Raw genomic sequence first — 22,350 nt, forward strand, 5'->3', positions numbered from 1 at the left:
GAGCTGGATGATGGTTATTGACGGTTAGGCATCGGGGATGGAGGGACCGGTGGCACTTCGGGGCTGTCTGGTGAACGTTCTGACCAAGCTGTTTCATCGAAGGGGTCAATTGGGGCAGTGTGGTCACCTTCTTCCTGTTCGGTGTCACGCTGGTCATACATACATACACATGGACTCAATTCATTCATGCATGACTGACTACATGGAGAACGACCTCCATCCTTGGCTCATTGCTCATGGTGGGTGGTTTCCTCCATCTCTTGCTGGAGAGCTTTTCTCACTGCTGGTGGTGCTTTACTGCAGTTGGGGCGAGGCCAAGTAGGCAGTCCCTTGAAGTAAATACTTGAACACTAAGTAGAGTATCATGTTCGATTAAGTTTTTCAAGTCATGATTTTGAACGATTGAGGACACACTGTGTCTATAGCTTGATTTGTAGTAAGGAAAACATATGAAAATCTGTTAACTAAATTGTTACCAAAAAATTTCTTCACCAATATGTTTGTAAAGGTGTGTAATAACATGTGTTAAAATGTTGAAGGTCAACTCCCGTGGGAAACCCAGAAAAAAAGCTGTTGAATTCGGGTACCAAAAAATTATTTTCGAGAATTTTTATTTTTTTTAATCGGCCCTTAAGTAACTTATGAGGGGTCAAATAAGGGTTTTTCATGATTCTGAATTGATTGTTAACATTTATATTTCACCACAGACACTCCTTTGTGGAAAAATAATTTCTAAATATATCTCATTTTCTACTTTGCAGGACATGGTCTAGCAATATGGATGAAGACGTTACTCCACCTGTGCTCAATTGCTTCATCTGTGCACGCTCGGATACACCAGCTGAAAGGCTCATACAGGCAACTCCAAAGGGATACTCAACTTTATTGAAACAAGCAGAAACTGTCGAAAATGTTACTGTTGTGGAACGTATGAAGGAGGCTCAAAAGGAAGGAAAACTGAGGTACCACCAGAAGTGTAAAAATGATCTGTACAACAACTTTGTTGCAACCACCAAGAAGTCAGCTCAAGCATCAAAGGCAGAGAAAGAGTCATCAAAGTTGAAGAGAAGACACACTACTTGTGAGTTCAGTTCATCAACTGGCTGCAGTTCTAGAAGATCACAGTCGGTTGACCTCCTGTATAAGGATGTATGCATTCTTTGCAACCAACCAGCCCAGCTCTACAAAAATAATCCAGCACAAGCTAGAAAGAAATACAGAGTGCCAGATAATTTGACTGCAGATACACTGAAGGCAAGCTTGCTGAAGACAGCACGGAGTCGCGGGGATGACTGGGGCACTGAAGTCACTGGACGCCTGGAAGGGATCAACGACTTGGTAGCAGAAGAAACACTGTACCATTTGCGATGCAAACTTATGTTTGCGAGAGGTGACAGTTTGTCCAAGACTGATGAGGAAGGAAAAAGGAAGAGAGGACAGAGGAGTATTGATGAGCAGCGAGAGGCAGTTTTTATTGAATTCTGTGAATGGTTAGACTCAGAATTATAGCATGGGGTAATGAACATGGACCAAGTCCATGAAAAGCTGCAGGAGTTTGATCAGTCACCAGAGAAGAGCCTTTCTTATTCAAAGCATTGGCTAAAGATAAAACTTCTAGAGAAATACGAAGACACCTTGTATTTCACAACACAGGAAAGAAGGGCAGATGTACTCTGTCTCAAAGATGGCACCGACAATATTCTGCGAGAGCATCATGCTAATCTTGACCATGGAGATGAGAAGACTCAGATCATAAAGACGGCACTCAAGTTCATATCCAATGATATTGCCTTGATTGATTTAGGTCCAAAGTCATACCCCACCACACACAGTATGACTGACATCGATAGTCAGCTGACACTTGTTCCTGCAAGCCTTCAGATGTTCTTGAGACCGATTGTCAAGACAGACGAAAGAGTTGCCGTTTGGGGGCAGAATTTTATTAAGGCCTGTCGACCTCGGTCTGGAGTATTGCCACACCAAATGGGGCTTGCCATACAACTTGATCATAGATTTGGGTCAAAATGGATGCTCAACAAGTTCCACCGGCTGGGATACACTGAGTCTTACACGGAGACACATAACTACAAATACTGCTTCCTTAATAGAAGGAGTGGAGATGATGTTCCAGATACTTCTGGCACTATTGACACCATTGTGGAGGAAACCGATGAACAGATCAATGATGAGGTTGCGGTTGATGCTGCGCTTGAGGATCAATCAGTGATGACAGCCAAAGTGCCAGCCAGTGAAAGTGAATTGTCAAGTAATGATCAGGTGGTCTTTATGGAGGTTGGGGAAACAAACAATGCAGTCACTCAGTTTGTTGGAGACAATATAGATTTAAACATTGTCTCTATTCACGGAAACACTCCCTTTCACTCAATGGGTTGGATCGAAGTCACCTCTCCGGCACCACCTTTGCCAGATCCACAGACAACAGCAGCTTTCCCCCGGGTGAAGTTGAAGGCACTCGACAAAGCTAAGATCCTGAGAGGAACTGAAGTAAAGATTATTCCATTTACGAACAGGAAACAGATAGGAACGAACGCGATCATGTTTCTCTCCCTCGCTGAGCTTTCCTCCTCCCTGGCTCATGATCAGCCACTCCTCACTCCAGGTGACACGCTCTGGGCAGCGGGGTGGGTGATCAAACCAGAGACTCTACCTCCAACAGAGGGTGCAGCTGCACAACATTCACTCCGTGCCTACCTGCAGACCCGGGACTGGATCCTTCTACAGAGCATGTCTCTGAACCCCAGTGACTATGGATGGACAATAGGTGTGCATGGGTATGAGCCAGTTCCAACACTGGACCCCACGGCTCCTGAGGAGCTATTGCAGTTCACGAGCTGTAATTGTCATGGAGATTGCAGCAACCGGCGATGCAGCTGCAAGAAGAATGGGGTCACGTGCATCTCGGCCTGTGGAGTCTGTAATGGCATTACATGCAGAAACTGCAGTCATGATGTTGTTGAGTCTGAAGAAGACATAGACAATGACTGTTGAAACTTCTGACATTGTGAATGAGAAATAACTCGAGTATTATATATGTATGTGAAATAAAAGCTACTTTGTGTGTAAATGTAAAAATGAAAATATAAATGTTAACAATCAACTCAGAATCATGAAAAACCCTTATTTGACCCCTCATAAGTTACTTAAGGGCCGATTTAAAAAAAAAAAAGAAAAATTTCTCGAAAATAATTTTTCAGTACCCGAATTCAACAGCTTTTCTTCTGGGTTTCCCACGGGAGTTGAACTTCAACATTTTAACACATGTTATTACACACCTTTACAAACATATTGGTGAAGAAATTTTTTGGTAACAATTTAGTTAACAGATTTGTGAAATATCTCATAAAATGCCCTTACTATTTGTCCGCCCCATTCTTCCCTTTCTCCAAGCTATTCTGAAATCTCTGAAATCTCTGACACACCTTGAACAGCTCTCCCTACCTCTTCCTCCTCTTCCACATCTTACCCTACCCCTCCCCCCCCCCCCTGTTCTGTACCCGATGCTCCCCCTACCTCTTCATTAACGGTATGGACCTCAAACATCCGGGGCCTTTGCTCAAACTTGACTGATCTCTCCATACAGGTTGCTTCTGACAAACCAGATGTGATCTGCTTAACAGAAACTTTCCTCCTTCATGATGTCTCTGATGCCTTGGTATCTCTCCCAGGTTACTCCCTCCTCCGGTATGATAGACCTGAGCCTCGTCCTGGAGGTGGGGTTGCTATCTTTATAAAAAACTCTCTTCCTCACTCGCCCTCCACTGCCCTCTCTCCACCTCACCCCCAGGAATACCTTTGGCTACGGCTTCCCCTTCGCTCCCACCTTTTGTTCATATGTGTGTTGTACCGTCCAGCAAACAGTGATGACTCCATCTACATCTCACTGTCTCATAATATGGACCAACTTCTATCTACCCATCCCAACTCTCTCTTCCTCATATGTGGTGATTTCAATTGTCACCATGCCAGTTGGCTGGGTGTGGGTACCTCTCTCACCAGCCATGGCTCTTCAGCAAAGGACTTCTGCGACTCACTGGGACTGACACAATCTGTCAATTTCCCGACCCGGATCTCAGTCAACGGAGCATCTTCTCTTCTGGACTTGGTTTTGACTAACTTCCCTGAAAATGTCTGCTGCTCTTCTTCTGCTCCAATCGGCTCATCTGATCATGTGCTTGTCAAAGTGGACATCTCTCTGACCATTCTCAGAGAGCCTCCTCAGCGTCGACGAGTCTGGCATTTCACTCAGGCCAACTGGCACGGTCTTCAAGCAGCCATCAATCATCTGGACTGGTCTCCCATCTCTACCGCCTCTGACATCAACTCATCCTGGGAATTCTTTGAAAGTAAATTGCTCTCTCTCATGCACAGATTTATCCCATCTCGTCTTCAGTTGTCATACCCTTCCTCCTGTCCATGGTACACGGAATCTTGTGGTGAGGCTGTTGCCCTGAAACAACTTGCTTTCCTCTCCTGGAAAGCAAATCCAACGGAAGGAAATCTCATTTCCTTTCACAAAGCCCGAAACAAGTGTGTGTCAACCCTCAGGAGAGCCAGGAAACAATATCTCACCGTTCTTAAGACCAAACTCTCTTATCTGTCTCCCTCTTCCAAATCCTGGTGGCGTCTGATCAAATCTGTTTCTGGTGTTTGTTCCCCCTCCATCCCCTCCCTCACCTCAAACGGCTTAACGGCTGACTCCGCACGTGAAAAAGCTGAATGCCTCAACTCTGTGTTTGCCTCTAAATATTGTGTCCCAAACCCATCCCTCTCTGTACCCTCCATACCCAGTCGTACCCAGCTGCTCCTGCACTCTGTGTCCTTTCCTCCTGACAAGGTGGAAAAGTTTCTGTCAACCCTCGACTCTGATTCTGCAACTGGTCCTGACGGCATCAGCCCACGGGTCCTAAAATCATGTTCTTCCGCTCTTTCACTCCCTCTTTCTGTTCTCTTCACGCTCTCTTTTGCTCAAGGTCATCTGCCATCTGCTTGGAAATCAGGCAACATCACCGCTTTGCACAAAAAAGGTGCAAAAACAGATCCTAGCAACTACAGACCAATCAGCCTTCTCCCAATTATCAGCAATGTCATGGAATCCATCAATGCTTCAGATATGAAATCTTTCCTCTTCTCCAATGGCTTGATCTCTGATCATCAATTTGGTTTCAGACCAGGTCACTCTACTCTGGACATGCTGCTTCTGCTTTCTCAACAATGGATGGAGGTCCTCAACGCCAAACAGGAAATTAGAGCTGTCTCCCTTGACATTTCACATGCCTTCGATACGGTCTGGCACCCTGCTCTGCTCACCAAACTCTCCTCCTTTGATATCCATGGAAATCTCCACGCATGGCTGGCGGACTTCCTCTCTGGTCGTAGTCAACGTGTGGCCCTGAATGGGTTTCTCTCATCTCCTCTTCCTGTTCAGGCTGGAGTTCCCCCAAGGTAGTGTTCTGGGCCTTGTGCTTTTTCTGGTCTTCATCAATGATCTCTCTGACTCTCTTGAAAATCCTCTCCATCTCTTTGCTGACGACTCTACTCTCTGTCGCTCCATTCCTCATCCCTCAGATCGGCAGTTTGCAGCCTCCTCACTCTCTGCAGACCTGGACAAAATCACAGACTGGGCAAACAAATGGAACATGTCTTTCAATCCTGATAAATCTCACACTCTTACGATGTCTCTCCAAAAAGACTGACTGGACAACCCTCCCATCCACTTTCTGAATAATCCTCTCCAAGAAGTTCAGTCACTCAAGCTTTTGTGTCTCACTATTTGCCATGATCTTTCCTGGGAAAACCACATTTCAAATCTGGCCTCCAAAGCCAGTCACCGACTGGGCATCCTCCGTCGTGCGAAGTCCTTCCTTGGCACACCTGAGCTACTCACCACATACAAGGCTTTCATCCGCAGCTCTATGGAATACTGCTCTCCCCTCTGGTCTGGTGCTCCTGCCTCACACCTCGCTCGTCTTCACGCTGTTGAAACCAAAGCGTTCAGAATCATTGGAATCTCCCGCGATGAAGCTAACTCCAAGGGCCTTTCACTCACTCACCGCAGGCAGGTTGGTGGTCTTTCCGTCTTCTACCGACTCCTCTCTGGCCTTGCCCCCCCCCAGCTCTCTCTGGGCTCTGTCCCCCAAATATTCCTACAGGTCGCACAAGATCTGCCTGCAACCCTCTTATGGTTAAACTGCCAAAATCAAGACTTTCTGCTCACCTTCACTCCTTCATTCCTCTTTTCTCCCGCCTCTGGAACAAACTCCCTCACTCTCTTCAATCCCACTCCACCCTCCAGGTCTTTAAAACAGCTGTTCACCACCATCTCTTATCCTCCCCCATCCAAAACCTTGATCTTTTCTACCCCCGCTAATTTCGGTCCCCTTTTGTTTTATACCTCTCCCCCCACCCCCCTTCCCATGCCTCCTCCCCCCAAGCCCTCCCCCTCCCACACTTCTCCCTGCTCTCAAATGTTGTGGTTGTGTGCTTCCCCTTCTCTCCCCATCTTGTCTTCCGCTCCCTCTTTATGCATATTTTGTTTGTCTGGTTGATTTGTTTGTGAAATAAATGTTAGCTCTTTCACGAGCCTCGATTCAGTATTCAAAACAAAAAAAAACAAACTGTTCAGCCTGGCAGAGCTATGTGCTCCACCGGGTGCCGTTCTAGTTAATTTTGTTTAGATAAAGAAACGTTCTAGACCAGGAAATACAAGACTAACATTATTTAAATCCTTTTTCATCAATTGTAAAATTCATAACATGGAGTCCACAAAGTTATAATCTGGGATGAAGGTGGAACGGCCCGCGAGGGAGAGAAATCTTCTTTTGTGCCGAAAACAAACATTTTAGCAAGCTTCCCCAACAATGTCTGTGCTCTGTCCCCCAAATAGTCCTACAGGTCGTACAAGATCTGCCAGCAGCAACCCTCTTGTGGTGAAACTGCCAAAATCAAGACTCTCTGCTCACCTTCACTCTTTCATTCCTCTTTTCTCCCACCTCTGGAACAAACTCCCTCACTCTCTTCAATCCAACTCCTCCCGCCAGGTCTTTAGAACAGCTGTTCACCACCATCTCTTATCGATCCCAATCCAAAACCTTGATCTTTTCTTCCCCCGGCAAAACACCCCAACTCTACCTCTTGCAATCTCCGACTTCTTTCCTGAAATTCTTCGTAGTGTCCACTTGTTTTATACCGTGCACCCCTCCCCACTCCACCTCCTCCCCCCCTCCCCCCCGCCCCAAGCCCTCTCCCTTCCACAGATCTACCGATGTCCCTATTCTATACTGTTTTTGTGCTTCCCTCTCTCCCCCTCTTGTCTCCCGCTCCCTTTATTATATGTTTTATGTGTCTGTTTTTGTGTTTAATGTGTTAGCTCTTGCATGAGCCTCGGCATTGTATACAAAAAAAAGTCAATGTTACTGATCATTCATTCACTATTTTATTCTTTTGATGAACTGTAATTGTAAAAGTTTGTAAAAGTGGAGGATCTTTGTGTAAAAGTTGTTAAAATGAATTCTCTGCAGTTAAGTGTTCACAGGTCATCACAAACTATACAGAAACTTTTGGTTAATATTTCCAGGTGTTGTACATAAAACCCACACACTGATTACACAGTGATGCATCACATGGAAACATGTCACATGAATGAGTTGTTCTCATAGTTGTTCTCACTTCCATCTTCAAATAGTTTATTCATTTTTATGATAAAACAACTGATCAGTGAGCAATATGGAAGGTTAGACATAATAATTCAGTCATTTCCATTTTGGATTAATCAACCATTGGGTCAATCCAGGGAGACTTACCCTGGATTGACCCAATGAGACTCACCTGGATCAGGAGCAACAGTCACTCAACCCCCACAGACCCCTCAGACCCTGATATTTTTTAATGCCGTGAACTAACTTTGGTACATCATGGGTGGTGAAGGCTGTGATCAAATTTCATCAAAATCATGTGTGTAGTTTCAGAGAAGACAGCAATTACCTATTTTTGGGAGTCAAAAACCCCTGTGGACACCCTTATTGAGTGCAGATTTTGATGTGATCAATACACCTGCATTAGGCATCAGGTATGATGCTTGTGGCCGTTTCATCAAAATCATGTGCTTGGTTCAAGCGATAATGACGTATGTTTACATACTCACTCACTCACTTATGCCCCCATTCCACTTATACCGATTGGCCCCGATTAGCCCCGATCTCCAGGTCGGGAGCGATCGGGACACTTTGGGAAAAAACTGGTCATCTACGCTGCATCTACGTCCTAAGTATGCTCCGATTACGATCACTACGCTGTAACCACGCTCATCGTGGGTAGAAGGTCCCTGAAGACCCGATCAAAGCCGTTTAGAGCCACTGTGTTCCCGCTCGTGTACGCTGTAACCACGCTGCATTCGCGATTGCCGCCGCTCTGACACGATGCATTCCCGATCGCCGCCGATCTAAAACTGATCCAACGCCAATGCTGCCGATCTATTGCCGTTTCAACTACGTCATTCCCGACCAAACCGATCTAACTACGCTCTATTCCCGTCTTTAAGCCGACTAAAAAGCAGATTTCAGGTCCCGATCCATATAAATAGGGCCCGATTTGCTTGCCGATCATCAGTATCGTCGAAGACAGCCATGGATCAACATCAGAGAAATGGCCGTCTGCAGCTCGCTCTACTTTTTTTTTATTTTCTTTTTTTTAAATGTATACTGAATCGAGGCTCGTGAAAGAGCTAACATTTATTTCACAAACAAATCAACCAGACAAACAAAATATACAAAAAGAGGGAGCGGAAGACAAGATGGGGAGAGAAGGGGAAGCACACAACCACAACATTTGAGAGCAGGGAGAAGTGTGGGAGGGAGAGGGCTTGGGGGCAGGAGGCGTGGGAAGGGGGGGGGAGGGGTGGGAGAAGTATAAAACACAAGGGGACCAAAATTAGCGGGGGTAGAAAAGATCAAGGTTTTGGATGGGGGAGGATAAGAGATGGTGGTGAACAGCTGTTTTAAAGACCTGGAGGGTGGAGTGGGATTGAAGAGAGTGAGGGAGTTTGTTCCAGAGGCGGGAGAAAAGAGGAATGAACGAGTGAAGGTGAGCAGAAAGTCTTGATTTTGGCAGTTTAACCATAAGAGGGTTGCAGGCAGACCTTGTGCGACCTGTAGGAATATTTGGGGGACAGAGCCCAGAGAGGGCTGGGGGGGCAAGGCCAGAGAGGAGTCGGTAGAAGACGGAAAGACCACGAACCTGCCTGCGGTGAGTGAGTGAAAGGCCCTTGGAGTTAGCTTCATCGCGGGAGATTCCAACGATTCTGAATGCTTTGGTTTCAACAGCGTGAAGACGGGCTAGGTGTGAGGCAGGAGCACCAGACCAGAGGGGAGAGCAGTATTCCATAGAGCTGCGGATGAAAGCCTTGTATGTGGTGAGGAGCTCAGGTGTGCCAAGGAAGGACTTCGCACGACGGAGGATGCCCAGTCGGCGACTGGCTTTGGAGGCCAGATTTGAAATGTGGTTTTCCCAGGAAAGATCATGGCAAATAGTGAGACCCAAAAGCTTGAGTGACAGAACTTCTTGGAGAGGATTATTCAGAAAGTGGATGGGAGGGTTTTCCAGTCGGTCTTTTCGGAGAGACATCGTAAGAGTGTGAGATTTATCAGGATTGAAAGACATGTTCCATTTGTTTGCCCAGTCTGTGATTTTGTCCAGGTCTGCAGAGAGTGAGGAGGCTGCAGACTGCCGATCTGAGGGATGAGGAATGGAGCGACAGAGAGTAGAGTCGTCAGCAAAGAGATAGAGAGGATTTTCAAGAGAGTCAGAGAGATCATTGATGAAGACCAGAAAAAGCACAGGGCCCAGAACACTACCTTGGGGAACTCCAGCCTGAACAGGTAGAGGAGATGAGAGAAACCCATTCAGGGCCACACGTTGACTACGACCAGAGAGGAAGTCCGCCAGCCATGCATGGAGATTTCCATGGATACCAAAGGAGGAGAGTTTGGTGAGCAGAGCAGGGTGCCAGACCGTATCGAAGGCACATGAAATGTCAAGGGAGACGGCTCTAATTTCCTGTTTGGCGTTGAGGACCTCCATCCATTGTTGAGAAAGCAGAAGCAGCATGTCCAGAGTAGAGTGACCAGGTCTGAAACCAAATTGATGATCAGAGCCATTGGAGATCACTCAAGCCATTGGAGAAGAGGAAAGATTTCATATCTGAAGCAATGATGGATTCCATGACTTTGCTGATAATTGGGAGAAGGCTGATTGGTCTGTAGTTGCTGGGATCTGTTTTTGCACCTTTTTTGTGCAAAGCGGTGATGTTGGCTGATTTGCAAGCAGAACGCTCCAACAATATGCAATTAATGAAAGAAGAGCTGCTCAAGTGAGAAGAAGAATGAGAAGAAGAAGAAGAGCCCCTCAGTTCTGGGTCCGGCCATGGTTGACAGAAGAAAGAAGATTGCAGTTTGGGCACTACGACCGCTTGATGAATGAACTGAGGCTGGGGGACATCAACTCTTTCCAGAACTTTGTGAGGATGCCACCTGCTCTGATGAAATCCTCCACAGAATCACCCCCAGGATTGAGAAAGAAGATACCAGGCTGAGAAAGGCCCTACAACCTGGAATGAAGCTCGCCATCACCCTGAGGCATCTGGCTACAGGAGACCTCTACCCAACTCTCTCCTACCACTTCAGGGTCAGCAGAAACACCATCGTCAAGTTCATTCCGGAGGTGTGTCAAGCCATCGTTGCAGAGTTCAAAGAAGAAATGGTGAAGTGCCCTACCACCCCAGAAGAATGGACAGAAGTCGCTGATGATTTCGAAAGTAAATGGAACATCCCTCATGTGCTCGGAGCTCTTGATGGCAAACACGTCGCCCTCAGATGCGCACCCAACTCAGGCAGCCTCTACCACAACTACAAGGGCTTGTTCTCGATCGTGTTGATGGCACTGGTGGACGCCGACTATAAGTTCTTGTGGGTGGATGTTGGTGGAATGGGACACATGTCAAATGCTCAGATTTTCAATGCTTCGGAGCTCAAAGAGTGCATAGAGAATGAAACCATTGGATTCCCTGACCCTCTGGCCATGCGGAACGATGATGAAGAGATGCCATTCTTCATCCTTGGAGATGATGCCTTTGCTCTCCGCACCTACTTGATGAAACCCTATGCCAGACGTGGACTCTCTCCTGAACAACTCGTCTACAACTACCGCATCTCAAGGGGTCGACGAGTGGTGGAGAACGCCTTTGGCATCTTGGCAAACCATTGGCAATGCTTGCTCAAGACACTACAACAGTATCCTGAGGTGGTGCGTGACCTGGTCGAAACTGCTATCTGTCTGCACAACATGCTCCGCATCCGGTCTCCAAGTATTCAGCATGCCGAGGTGGACCAGGAGGATTATCGACACAACATCATCCCTGGTGAATGGAGAGATCAAGCCAACATGTTAGAGGTGGAGCAGGCAGTTCGAGGTAACAGGGACAGTGTAGAGGAAAAGCGTCAGAGGGAGGTACTGAGACTATTTTAACAGCCCTGCTGGTGCAGTTCCATGGCAGGAGAGGATGGTGAGACATCATTAGAGACACTATGGGAAGGAGTTGAAAGACATTTTGGAGGACATTGTTGTATTGTTATGTATTGCATTGATAATGATTTCTATTGATATTCATGTGACAATAAACATTATGAAACTTGATATTCAATGTTTGCCTTGTGTTGGTTGGAAAGGGAGAAGTTATTATTGCTGCGTTGAGGGGATGAAAATGCATTGCAAAATGAAAGGTCTTCAAAATAAAAGCTAAAAATTTGACAAGTTTTTGCTGGGTGGAGGGGATCAAAGTTTGCATTAAAGTTTGCATTTGCAAAGTACTTAAAAGGTCATAAAATTAAAAGCGGTAAAATTGATCATTAATAATATTTGTTTAACTTGTACCGCTTTTAATTTTAGACCATGGGGTTATTGGGCAATGCAATTTGGCTCATGCAGTTATCAATTCCACTTAACAACGTTGACAAAAAGTGTCGTGTCGAAATACTTGATCGGGTGAGGCCGATGCAATCCGGACCGATTTATATACAGCGGCTTTGATCGGCATTGGAGCGGGACGGATAGGTAACGATCGTGGTCGAAACGGCACAAGATAATCCTCCCGCTGCAACGACGCTGTAATCACGATCAAGCCGCTCTAACTACGATCATTCCGATGGACTACGTTGCATTCACGCTGTAATCACGATCAGTCCCGCTATTTCAGATCGGGATGGAAATTTTAAACATGTTTAAAAAATCGCCCCGATCTATTTTTTTGTCCCGATCGACAAAGATCGAAGACGTTCCGTTTACGATCATGCCGATTGATCCCGTTCCAAATAGGATCGTTCCCGTTGTGCAGATCGGGGTCGATCGGCATAAGTGGAATGGGGGTATTACCTACGGACACTGCACGATCGCAGAAGCTCACCGTACTAAAGTCCAGGTGAGCTAAAAATTCTGAGTTGGTAAAGGGAATTTTTTAATCTATAATTTTTTTCACAGGTGCACTGCCCTATCACGGAGCGATCAACAGATTAATTTCACCAAAAACGATCTCACATTAACATAAATCATTCACATGTTCCTAAAATCATTCACATGGATATTGAATCATTCACTTATTCCTGAACTCGTATGATGTTCAATTCCAGTGAAAAACGAAAGATTCATTCTATTTTGTGGAGAAAACGAATTTGCGATCACTCGATTTTAGTACAAAAGAGGGAAGTGTAAGAACAATGTTGTGAAATTTCCTTCATGAATCGATGAATATTTTATTTTATTTTGATACAAAATGGCGCTTCCTTTTGTCTTCCTCCATGATTGTTGTATTGAGATTTTTGGTTAAAAGATAAAAATAAAAACATCATAAACGTAAAAACAAGAGAATTTCACATCTTGTGATTTTTGTTCATCTTTAATCATTTCCACAGAAGGACCGGAGGAGCATCCGGAGAAGGTTGACCTGGATCAGAACAACTTGAGAAGACTTTGTAAGTGAAGGGAAATGGTGGGGGGTTCTTCTTCTTCCCTACATTCTACAGATTATTTTAAATTTCATATTTCCTCCTTTTCATTCTTTTTTTTTTTTTGTATACAACATCGAGGCTCGTGTAAGAGCTAACATTAATCACAAAAACACACAAAACCTACAATGAAAGGAGCAGGAGACAAGACTGGGAGAGAGGGGGAAGCACACAAGTACAACAGTAGAGAACAGGGACATCGGTAGATCTGCGGGAGGGAGAGGGCTTGGGGGGGAGGAGGCATGGGAAGGGGGGTGGGGGGGATGGGAGAAGTATATAACACTTGGACACTGCAAGGACTTCCAGGAAAGAAGTCGGTATTTCAAAAAAGTGGATCTGGGGTGAATTAACAGGGGTAGAAAAGGTCATGGTTTTGGATGGGGGAAGATAAGAGATGGTGGTGAACAGCTGTTTTAAAGACCTGGAGGGAGGAGTAGGATTGAGGAGAGTGTGGGAGTTTGTTCCAGAGGTGGGAGCAAAGAGGAATGAAAGAGTGAAGGTGAGCAGAGAGTCTTGATTTTGGCAATTTCACCAGAAGAGGGTTGTGGTCCGTGGCACTGTGTAGTGCCTCGGGCAGTGCCTCACCTGCTATAAATGTCTTATTTCCCCCTTTTTTGTGTGATCTGCTTTCATTATATTAATATAGTTATAATTATTATACCAATACAAAATATACGTGTAAAACAACCAACGTTGAGTGCTAAAGCCACTTGGTTTTCATGGTGATACGGTGGCTCGCTTCTCCATGGGGACATCTACGGAATGGGAAGAAAAAACAATTTGGAGGATTTCCTCCTTTTCACGCACGATGTCGGAGAGGTATGCAGACGCGCCCTAAGTTGTCTAACTTGGGTTTGAATCCCGACCGAGTTATAAACTCTCATCGTTGTGTTTCGCAGACACAGGGTGATTCATCAATGTGTGTGTCTGTTGAACTCTGCATCACATCTGCCGGATTCCCCCCCACCCCACCCCCCTCAACCTCTGTCCCTTCCTCAACCTTTCCCCTCACTCTCACACATCTCCCTCGTCTTCCCCCCTCCCGATCTTCCCCCTATAAGTTGTTGGTAGTGAAGTAAATAAATAATGTAAGTTGTTGGCAGTGAAGTAATTAAATAAATAAAAGTTGTTGGTGGTAAAGTAAATCAATAAAAAATGTAAGTTGTTGGTGGTGAAGTAATTAAATTAAGAAAAGTTGTTGGTAATGAAGTAAATAAATAAAAAATGTAAGTTGTTGGTGGTGAAATAAATAAATAAAAACAATTGTAATAATTTTTTTTATGATAAATGTGATTCCCAAAGTTTATAAAAAGAGATAAATGTTTGTGTTTTTGTCCGTTTGTCTAACAATGTCTACAACCCTGTGTCGTGTCCGCAGATGGACGAAGCCCGAGTCTGGACCCGAACTCTGCACATCGACACATCAAGATCTCCCAGGATCTCAGGACGGCGACTCGAACCTGCACCAAGAGTCAGTACCCGGAACATCCTGATCGGTTTCTTTATGATCCACAAGTTGTTTCCTGTGAGAGTTTCTCCTCGGGTTGTCATTACTGGGAGGTCGATGTGAGGTCGAGTAGCTGTTGGGACATCGGAATCTGTTTAAACTCCATGAGGAGAATAGGGGTAGAGAGCGGGTTGGGAGAGAATCCTGAGTCTTGGTGTTTAGAAAAACATTATAACAAATACTCTGCATATCACAACAAACAAAAGACCGACCTGTCCGTCCCGGGGGATCCTGAACGGTTTGGGTTCTTGTTGGATTGCGAGGCGGGAGAGTTGACGTGTTTCGGTGACTCGCGGGTCCTGCACGTGTTCAGGGGGAACTTCATGGACCCCGTAAAGCCCGCTATTGCGGTTTATTATGATGATGATTCCGTTCATTTTGTACATTTAGTGAAATAAACTTTCATCACGAACTGATCCGGTTATTTTGGGTTCAAATCAATAAAATCATTTACCTGTTCATGACGATGTGATTACTGATTAGTGTTTATCTATCTATAATTCCAGTAATCTCTGTATGTGTGTTTGTTTGTTTGTTTGTTTGTCTGTGACCGCTGTTTCTCGACAACCACGGGTCCGATATACTTTAAACTTGCCAGGTATATTGCTGGGGACCCGAGGATGTGCCTTTTCAAGGTTTCATATTAATCGGACAATTACTTACCGAGCTATGTCCAAAAAACGATTCAACCAATCAGAGAGCAGCGAGCTATCGCGTGTGCCGAACGTGGCGAACACACTCTGCCTCGGACGGCACATTTGAGAGCGTATTCATTTATTTCACGTTGGCAAACTATGTTGCCGCTATGTTGGCGTTAAACTATGTTTTAAAACTAATTAAAACCATTTCATGTAAATAGAGGGGGGGGGGGGGGGGGGGATTGTCACTGTACTCGCAAGCCGTTCGCCGTTCGCTTTGGCGTTGCGAATGAACCAAAACATTTCATGGACCAAACCATTTCATGTAAAGCGTTCGCCGTTCGCTTTGGCGTTGCGAATGGACCAAAACATTCCATGGACCAAACCATTTCATGTAAATAGAGGGGGGGGGGATTGTCACCGTACTCGCACCCACGTACCCACGTACGGGCATTGCACCCACGTACGGGCATGCCCTAGTATTATAATAAATCCTATATAATTAAATAAGTTCATTGTTTATCTTATTTGATGTGAAATTAACTTCAACCCGAACTCTTCACTCTCCTCACGATACAATGCGGGTTCTTCTTCAAATGTGCGTTTCATTCAAATATCACTTTTAAACCAATGTGAAGATCTATTCTGTCGATTACAGGTACAACCAATGTGAAGATGTATTCTGTCGATCACATACAACCAATGTGAAGATGTATTCTGTCGATCACAGATGCAATAAATGTGAAGATCTGTTCTATTGATCACAGATACAATCAATGTGAAGATCTGTTCTATTGATCACAGATACAATCGATGTGAAGATCTGTTCTATTGATCACATACAATCAATGTGAAGATCTGTTCTATTGATCACAGATACAATCAATGTGAAGATCTGTTCTATTGATCACAGATACAACCGATGTGAATATATGTTCTATTGATCACAGATACAATCAATGTGAAGATCTGTTCTATTGATCACAAATACAATCAATGTGAAGATCTATTCCATTGATCACAGATACAACCCTCGAATTTCCTCAAATGGGGGAAACTTGACTACAATTTTTGGTAGTGGGGACTTCGTTCTCGCTACCCACAGATGTTTTAACAAAGAACAGGTAAACACCTTCATGTTAAACATTCACTAATTCACTTTTCTTTTTAATTTTACACGTCGCCTCCATTCAATGTTGATATCACAACCTGTATGACGAATCTTCGCAGGTAGACCTATTACGTTTGTATCGTGAGTAAAAAACCTGCTATAAAACATGTACGAATCGTGCTTTGTGACGTCACCGGGAACAATGCGCATTCAGAAGTCGAATGTGACGTCACAATAGCGAACGATGCACAGTTTAATTTAAAAAACACGATGCTCCGTAAAAGTGATCAGAACTAATCGAAACGTGTCCCTGGAAATGTCTGTGGCAGGTAAAGTACACGACAAGTTTGTGTACCTGTCCTCTAGTTTGTTACTCCACGGGGGAGGGGGCATCGTGGGTTTCGGTGTTCAATATCCGGGCGACTGTTGTGACGTCACAGCGTCACTCCGTGATTTGTCTGGCAGGATGTCCTGGACTCTGCAGGTACGTACACTCACCTCTAAAGATGTCTACCTGGGTTCGAATCCCGACCCAGCATACAAACTCTCATCCCGGTGTTTCACAGGTAGGGTGATAAATCAATGCGCGTACCGTCCCTCTGATGAACGTTAAATCATAATCCCGTCCACCGACATTAGTTGGTGAACGTTAAAGATCCCATTGTGTTCTTCGTGAAGAGTAGGCGAGCTATCGCCGGCATCCTGAACAAATTACAGAACAAATCCACGCCCAACCAACACAGGTCATTTTTTCATCAACGTGTACACCTGGTATTTGTATTTATACTCATTAACCTTGCAGCACAGCTTGTTCCGGTTATGGTGGATGAATGAATGAAATGAAAATGAATTGAAAATTTCTCGTTTTCAGTTTATATTTCACTAAATAAGTTGATCATTTCTCGTTTCAGTTTATCTTTCACTGAATGAATTGATAATTTCTCGTTTCAGTTTATCTTTCAATGAATGAATTGATAATATCTCGTTTCAGTTTGTCTTTCACGAAATAAGTTGATCTTTCACTGAATGAATTGATCATTTCTCGTTTCAGTTTATCTTTCACTGAATGAATTGATCATTTCTCGTTTCAGTTTGTTTCACTGAATGAATTGATCATTTCTCATTTCAGTTTGTTTCACTAAATAAGTTGATCATTTCTCACTTCAGTTTATCTTTCACTGAATGAATTGATCATTTCTCGTTTCAGTTTATCTTTCACTGAATGAATTGATCATTTCTCGTTTCAGTTTGTTTCACTGAATGAATTGATCATTTCTCATTTCAGTTTTTGTTTCACTGAATGAATTGATCATTTCTCATTTCAGTTTTTGTTTCACTGAATGAATTGATCATTTCTCGTTTCAGTTTTTGTTTCACTGAATGAATTGATCATTTCTCGTTTCAGTTTATCTTTCACAAAATGAATTGATCATTTCTCGTTTCAGTTTATCTTTCACAAAATGAATTGATCATTTCTCATTTCCGTTTATGTTTCACTGAATGAATTTATCATTTCTCATTTCAGTTTTTGTTTCACTGAATGAATTGATCATTTCTCGTTTCAGTTTGTTCCACTGAATGAATTTATCATTTCTCGTTTCAGTTTGTTTCACTGAATGAATTGATCATTTCTTGTTTCAGTTTATGTTTCACTGAATGAATTGATCGTTTCTCATTTCAGTATGTTTCACTGAATGAATTGATCATTTCTCGTTTCAGTTTATCTTTCACTGAATGAATTGATCATTTCTCATTTCAGTTTGTTTCACTGAATGAATTGATCATTTCTCATTTCAGGTTTTTTTTCACTGAATAAATTGGTCATTTCTCGTTTCAGTTTATGTTTCACTGAATGAATTGAAAACTTCTTGTTTCAGTTTATATTTCACTGAATGAATTTCGTTTGTTTATCTTTCACTGAATGAATTGATCATTTCTCATTTCAGTTTATGTTTCACTGAATGAATTGATCATTTCTCGTTTCAGTTTATGTTTCACTGAATGAATTGAAAACTTCTTGTTTCAGTTTATATTTCACTGAATGAATTTCGTTTGTTTATCTTTCACTGAATGAATTGATCATTTCTTATTTCAGTTTATGTTTCACTGAATGAATTGATCATTTCTCATTTCCGTTTATGTTTCACTGAATGAATTGATCATTTCTCATTTCAGTTTTTGTTTCACTAAATCAATTGATAATTTCTCATTTCAGTTTGTTTCACTGAATGAATTGATCATTTCTCGTTTCAGTTTGTTTCACTGAATGAATTGATAATTTCTCGTTTCAGTTTATCTTTCACTGAATGAATTGATCATTTCTCATTTCAGTTTTTGTTTCACTAAATCAATTGATAATTTCTCATTTCAGTTTGTTTCACTGAATGAATTGATCATTTCTCGTTTCAGTTTGTTTCACTGAATGAATTGATCATTTCTCATTTCAGTTTTTTTTTCACTGAATGAATTGATCATTTCTCATTTCAGTTTGTTTCACTGAATGAATTGATCATTTCTCGTTTCAGTTTATGTTTCACTGAATGAATTGAAAACTTCTTGTTTCAGTTTATATTTCACTGAATGAATTTCGTTTGTTTATCTTTCACTGAATGAATTGATCATTTCTTATTTCAGTTTATGTTTCACTGAATGAATTGATAATTTCTCGTTTCAGTTTATGTTTCACTGAATGAATTGATCATTTCTTGTTTCAGTTTATGTTTCACTGAATGAATTGATCATTTCTCATTTCAGTTTTTGTTTCACTGAATGAATTAATAATTTCTCGTTTCAGTTTGTTTCACTGAATGAATTCATCATTTCTCATTTATGTTTTTGTTTCACTGAATGAATTGATAATTTCTCGTTTCAGTTTGTTTCACTGAATGAATTGATCATTTCTCATTTCAGTTTGTTTCACTGAATGAATTGATAATTTCTCGTTTCAGTTTGTTTCACTGAATGAATTCATCATTTCTCATTTCAGTTTTTGTTTCACTGAATGAATTAATAATTTCTCGTTTCAGTTTGTTTCACTGAATGAATTGATCATTTCTCATTTCCGTTTATGTTTCACTGAATGAATTGATCATTTCTCATTTCAGTTTGTTTCACTGAATGAATTGATCATTTCTCGTTTCAGTTTGTTTCACTGAATGAATTGATCATTTCTCATTTCAGTTTGTTTCACTGAATGAATTGATCATTTCTCATTTCCGTTTATGTTTCACTGAATGAATTGATAATTTCTCATTTCCGTTTGTTTCACTGAATGAATTGATCATTTCTCATTTCTGTTCATGTTTCACTGAATGAATTGATCATTTCTCATTTCCATTCATGTTTCACTGAATGAATTTATCATTTCTCATTTCAGTTTGTTTCACTGAATGAATTGATCATTTCTCATTTCCGTTTATGTTTCACTGAATGAATTGATAATTTCTCATTTCCGTTTGTTTCACTGAATGAATTGATCATTTCTCATTTCTGTTCATGTTTCACTGAATGAATTGATCATTTCTCATTTCCAATCATGTTTCACTGAATGAATTGATCATTTCTCATTTCATTTTGTTTCACTGAATGAATTGATCATTTCTCGTTTCAGTTTATCTTTCACTGAATGAATTGATTATTTCTTGTGTCAGTTTATGTTTTACTGAATAAATTGATCATTTCTCATTTCAGTTTGTTTCACTGAATGAATTGATCATTTCTCGTTTCAGTTTATCTTTCACTGAATGAATTTCGTTTGTTTATCTTTCACTGAATGAATTGATCATTTCTCATTTCAGTTTATGTTTCACTGAATGAATTGATCATTTCTCATTTCAGTTTTTGTTTCACTAAATCAATTGATAATTTCTCATTTCAGTTTGTTTCACTGAATGAATTGATCATTTCTCATTTCAGTTTTTGTTTTACTGAATGAATTGATCATTTCTCATTTCAGTTTTTGTTTTACTGAATGAATTGATAATTTCTCATTTCAGTTTGTTTCACTGAATGAATTGATCATTTCTCATTTCTGTTCATGTTTCACTGAATGAATTGATCATTTCTCATTTCCGTTCATGTTTCACTGAATGAATTGATCATTTCTCATTTCCGTTCATGTTTCACTGAATGAATTGATCATTTCTCATTTCAGTTTGTTTCACTGAATGAATTGATCATTTCTCATTTCCGTTCATGTTTCACTGAATGAATTGATCATTTCTCATTTCCGTTCATGTTTCACTGAATGAATTGATCATTTCTCATTTCAGTTTGTTTCACTGAATGAATTGATCATTTCTCATTTCAGTTTGTTTCACTGAATGAATTGATCATTTCTCATTTCAGTTTTTGTTTCACTGAATGAATTGATCATTTCTCATTTCAGTTTTTGTTTCACTGAATGAATTGATCATTTCTCGTTTGTTTATCTTTCACAAAATGAATTGATCATTTCTCATTTCAGTTTTTGTTTCACTGAATGAATTGATCATTTCTCATTTCAGTTTATGTTTCACTGAATGAATTGATCATTTCTCATTTCAGTTTTTGTTTCACTAAATCAATTGATAATTTCTCATTTCAGTTTGTTTCACTGAATGAATTGATCATTTCTCATTTCCGTTTATGTTTCACTGAATGAATTGATCATTTCTTGTTTCAGTTTATGTTTCACTGAATGAATTGATCATTTCTCATTTCAGTTTATGTTTCACTGAATGAATTGATAATTTCTCGTTTCAGTTTGTTTCACTGAATGAATTGATCATTTCTCATTTCTGTTTATGTTTCACTGAATGAATTGATCATTTCTCATTTCAGTTTTTGTTTCACTAAATCAATTGATAATTTCTCATTTCGGTTTGTTTCACTGAATGAATTGATCATTTCTCATTTCAGTTTGTTTCACTGAATGAATTGTTCATTTCTCATTTCCGTTTATGTTTCACTGAATGAATTGATCATTTCTCATTTCCGTTTATGTTTCACTGAATGAATTGATCATTTCTTGTTTCAGTTTATGTTTCACTGAATGAATTGATCATTTCTCATTTCCGTTTGTTTCACTGAATGAATTGATCATTTCTTGTTTCAGTTTATGTTTCACTGAATGAATTGATCATTTCTCATTTCAGTTTTTGTTTCACTGAATGAATTGATCATTTCTTGTTTCAGTTTATGTTTCACTGAATGAATTGATCATTTCTCATTTCAGTTTTTGTTTCACTGAATGAATTGATCATTTCTTGTTTCAGTTTATGTTTCACTGAATGAATTGATCATTTCTTGTTTCAGTTTATGTTTCACTGAATGAATTGATCATTTCTCATTTCCGTTTGTTTCACTGAATGAATTGATCATTTCTTGTTTCAGTTTATGTTTCACTGAATGAATTGATCATTTCTCATTTCAGTTTTTGTTTCACTGAATGAATTGATAATTTCTCGTTTCAGTTTGTTTCACTGAATGAATTGATCATTTCTCATTTCAGTTTATGTTTCACTGAATGAATTGATCATTTCTCATTTCAGTTTGTTTCACTGAATGAATTGATCATTTCTCATTTCAGTTTATGTTTCACTGAATGAATTGATCATTTCTCATTTCAGTTTTTCACTGAATGAATTGATAATTTCTCGTTTCAGTTTTTGTTTCACTGAATGAATTAATAATTTCTCGTTTCAGTTTGTTTCACTGAATGAATTGATCATTTCTCATTTAAGTTTTTGTTTCACTGAATGAATTGATAATTTCTCGTTTCAGTTTGTTTCACTGAATGAATTGATCATTTCTCATTTCTGTTTATGTTTCACTGAATGAATTGATCATTTCTCGTTTCAGTTTATCTTTCCTTGTATTCACAACTTCTCTGTCTCTGATGTTTTACACTTTGTTGATGCTTTGACACCACCATCCTGATTATGGACCACATTACCTTTTGTCTCTTTGTTACAGAGCAGTCAGTGCTGGAAATGTTCTCAAAGATTTCTCTCCAGCAGATACTTTTTAAGTTATCCCATTGAA

The 22,350-nt window shown here is 41.2% G+C and overlaps 2 protein-coding genes across 4 annotated transcripts in view; both read left to right on the forward strand.

Moving 5' to 3' along the window:
• The window catches only part of LOC137417199 (E3 ubiquitin/ISG15 ligase TRIM25), a 74,041-nt gene extending 59,005 nt beyond the window's left edge, over nucleotides 1–15,036 (forward strand). For all 3 annotated transcript variants that reach the window (XM_078770386.1, XM_078770387.1, XM_078770388.1), the window contains exons 7-8: nucleotides 12,978–13,037; nucleotides 14,449–15,036. In XM_078770386.1, the coding sequence (XP_078626512.1) occupies nucleotides 12,978–13,037; nucleotides 14,449–14,975 (587 nt within the window). In that variant the 3' untranslated portion in view covers nucleotides 14,976–15,036. The remainder of the gene's footprint in view (nucleotides 1–12,977; nucleotides 13,038–14,448) is intronic.
• Nucleotides 1–22,350, forward strand: part of LOC144888214 (E3 ubiquitin/ISG15 ligase TRIM25-like) — a 263,155-nt gene that overhangs the window by 179,498 nt on the left and 61,307 nt on the right. The gene's annotated exons all lie outside the window — the stretch shown is intronic.

This window comes from Myxine glutinosa, chromosome 1, assembly GCF_964187855.1.
Source record: "Myxine glutinosa chromosome 1, kmMyxGlut1.1, whole genome shotgun sequence".
Taxonomy (NCBI): domain Eukaryota; kingdom Metazoa; phylum Chordata; class Myxini; order Myxiniformes; family Myxinidae; genus Myxine; species Myxine glutinosa.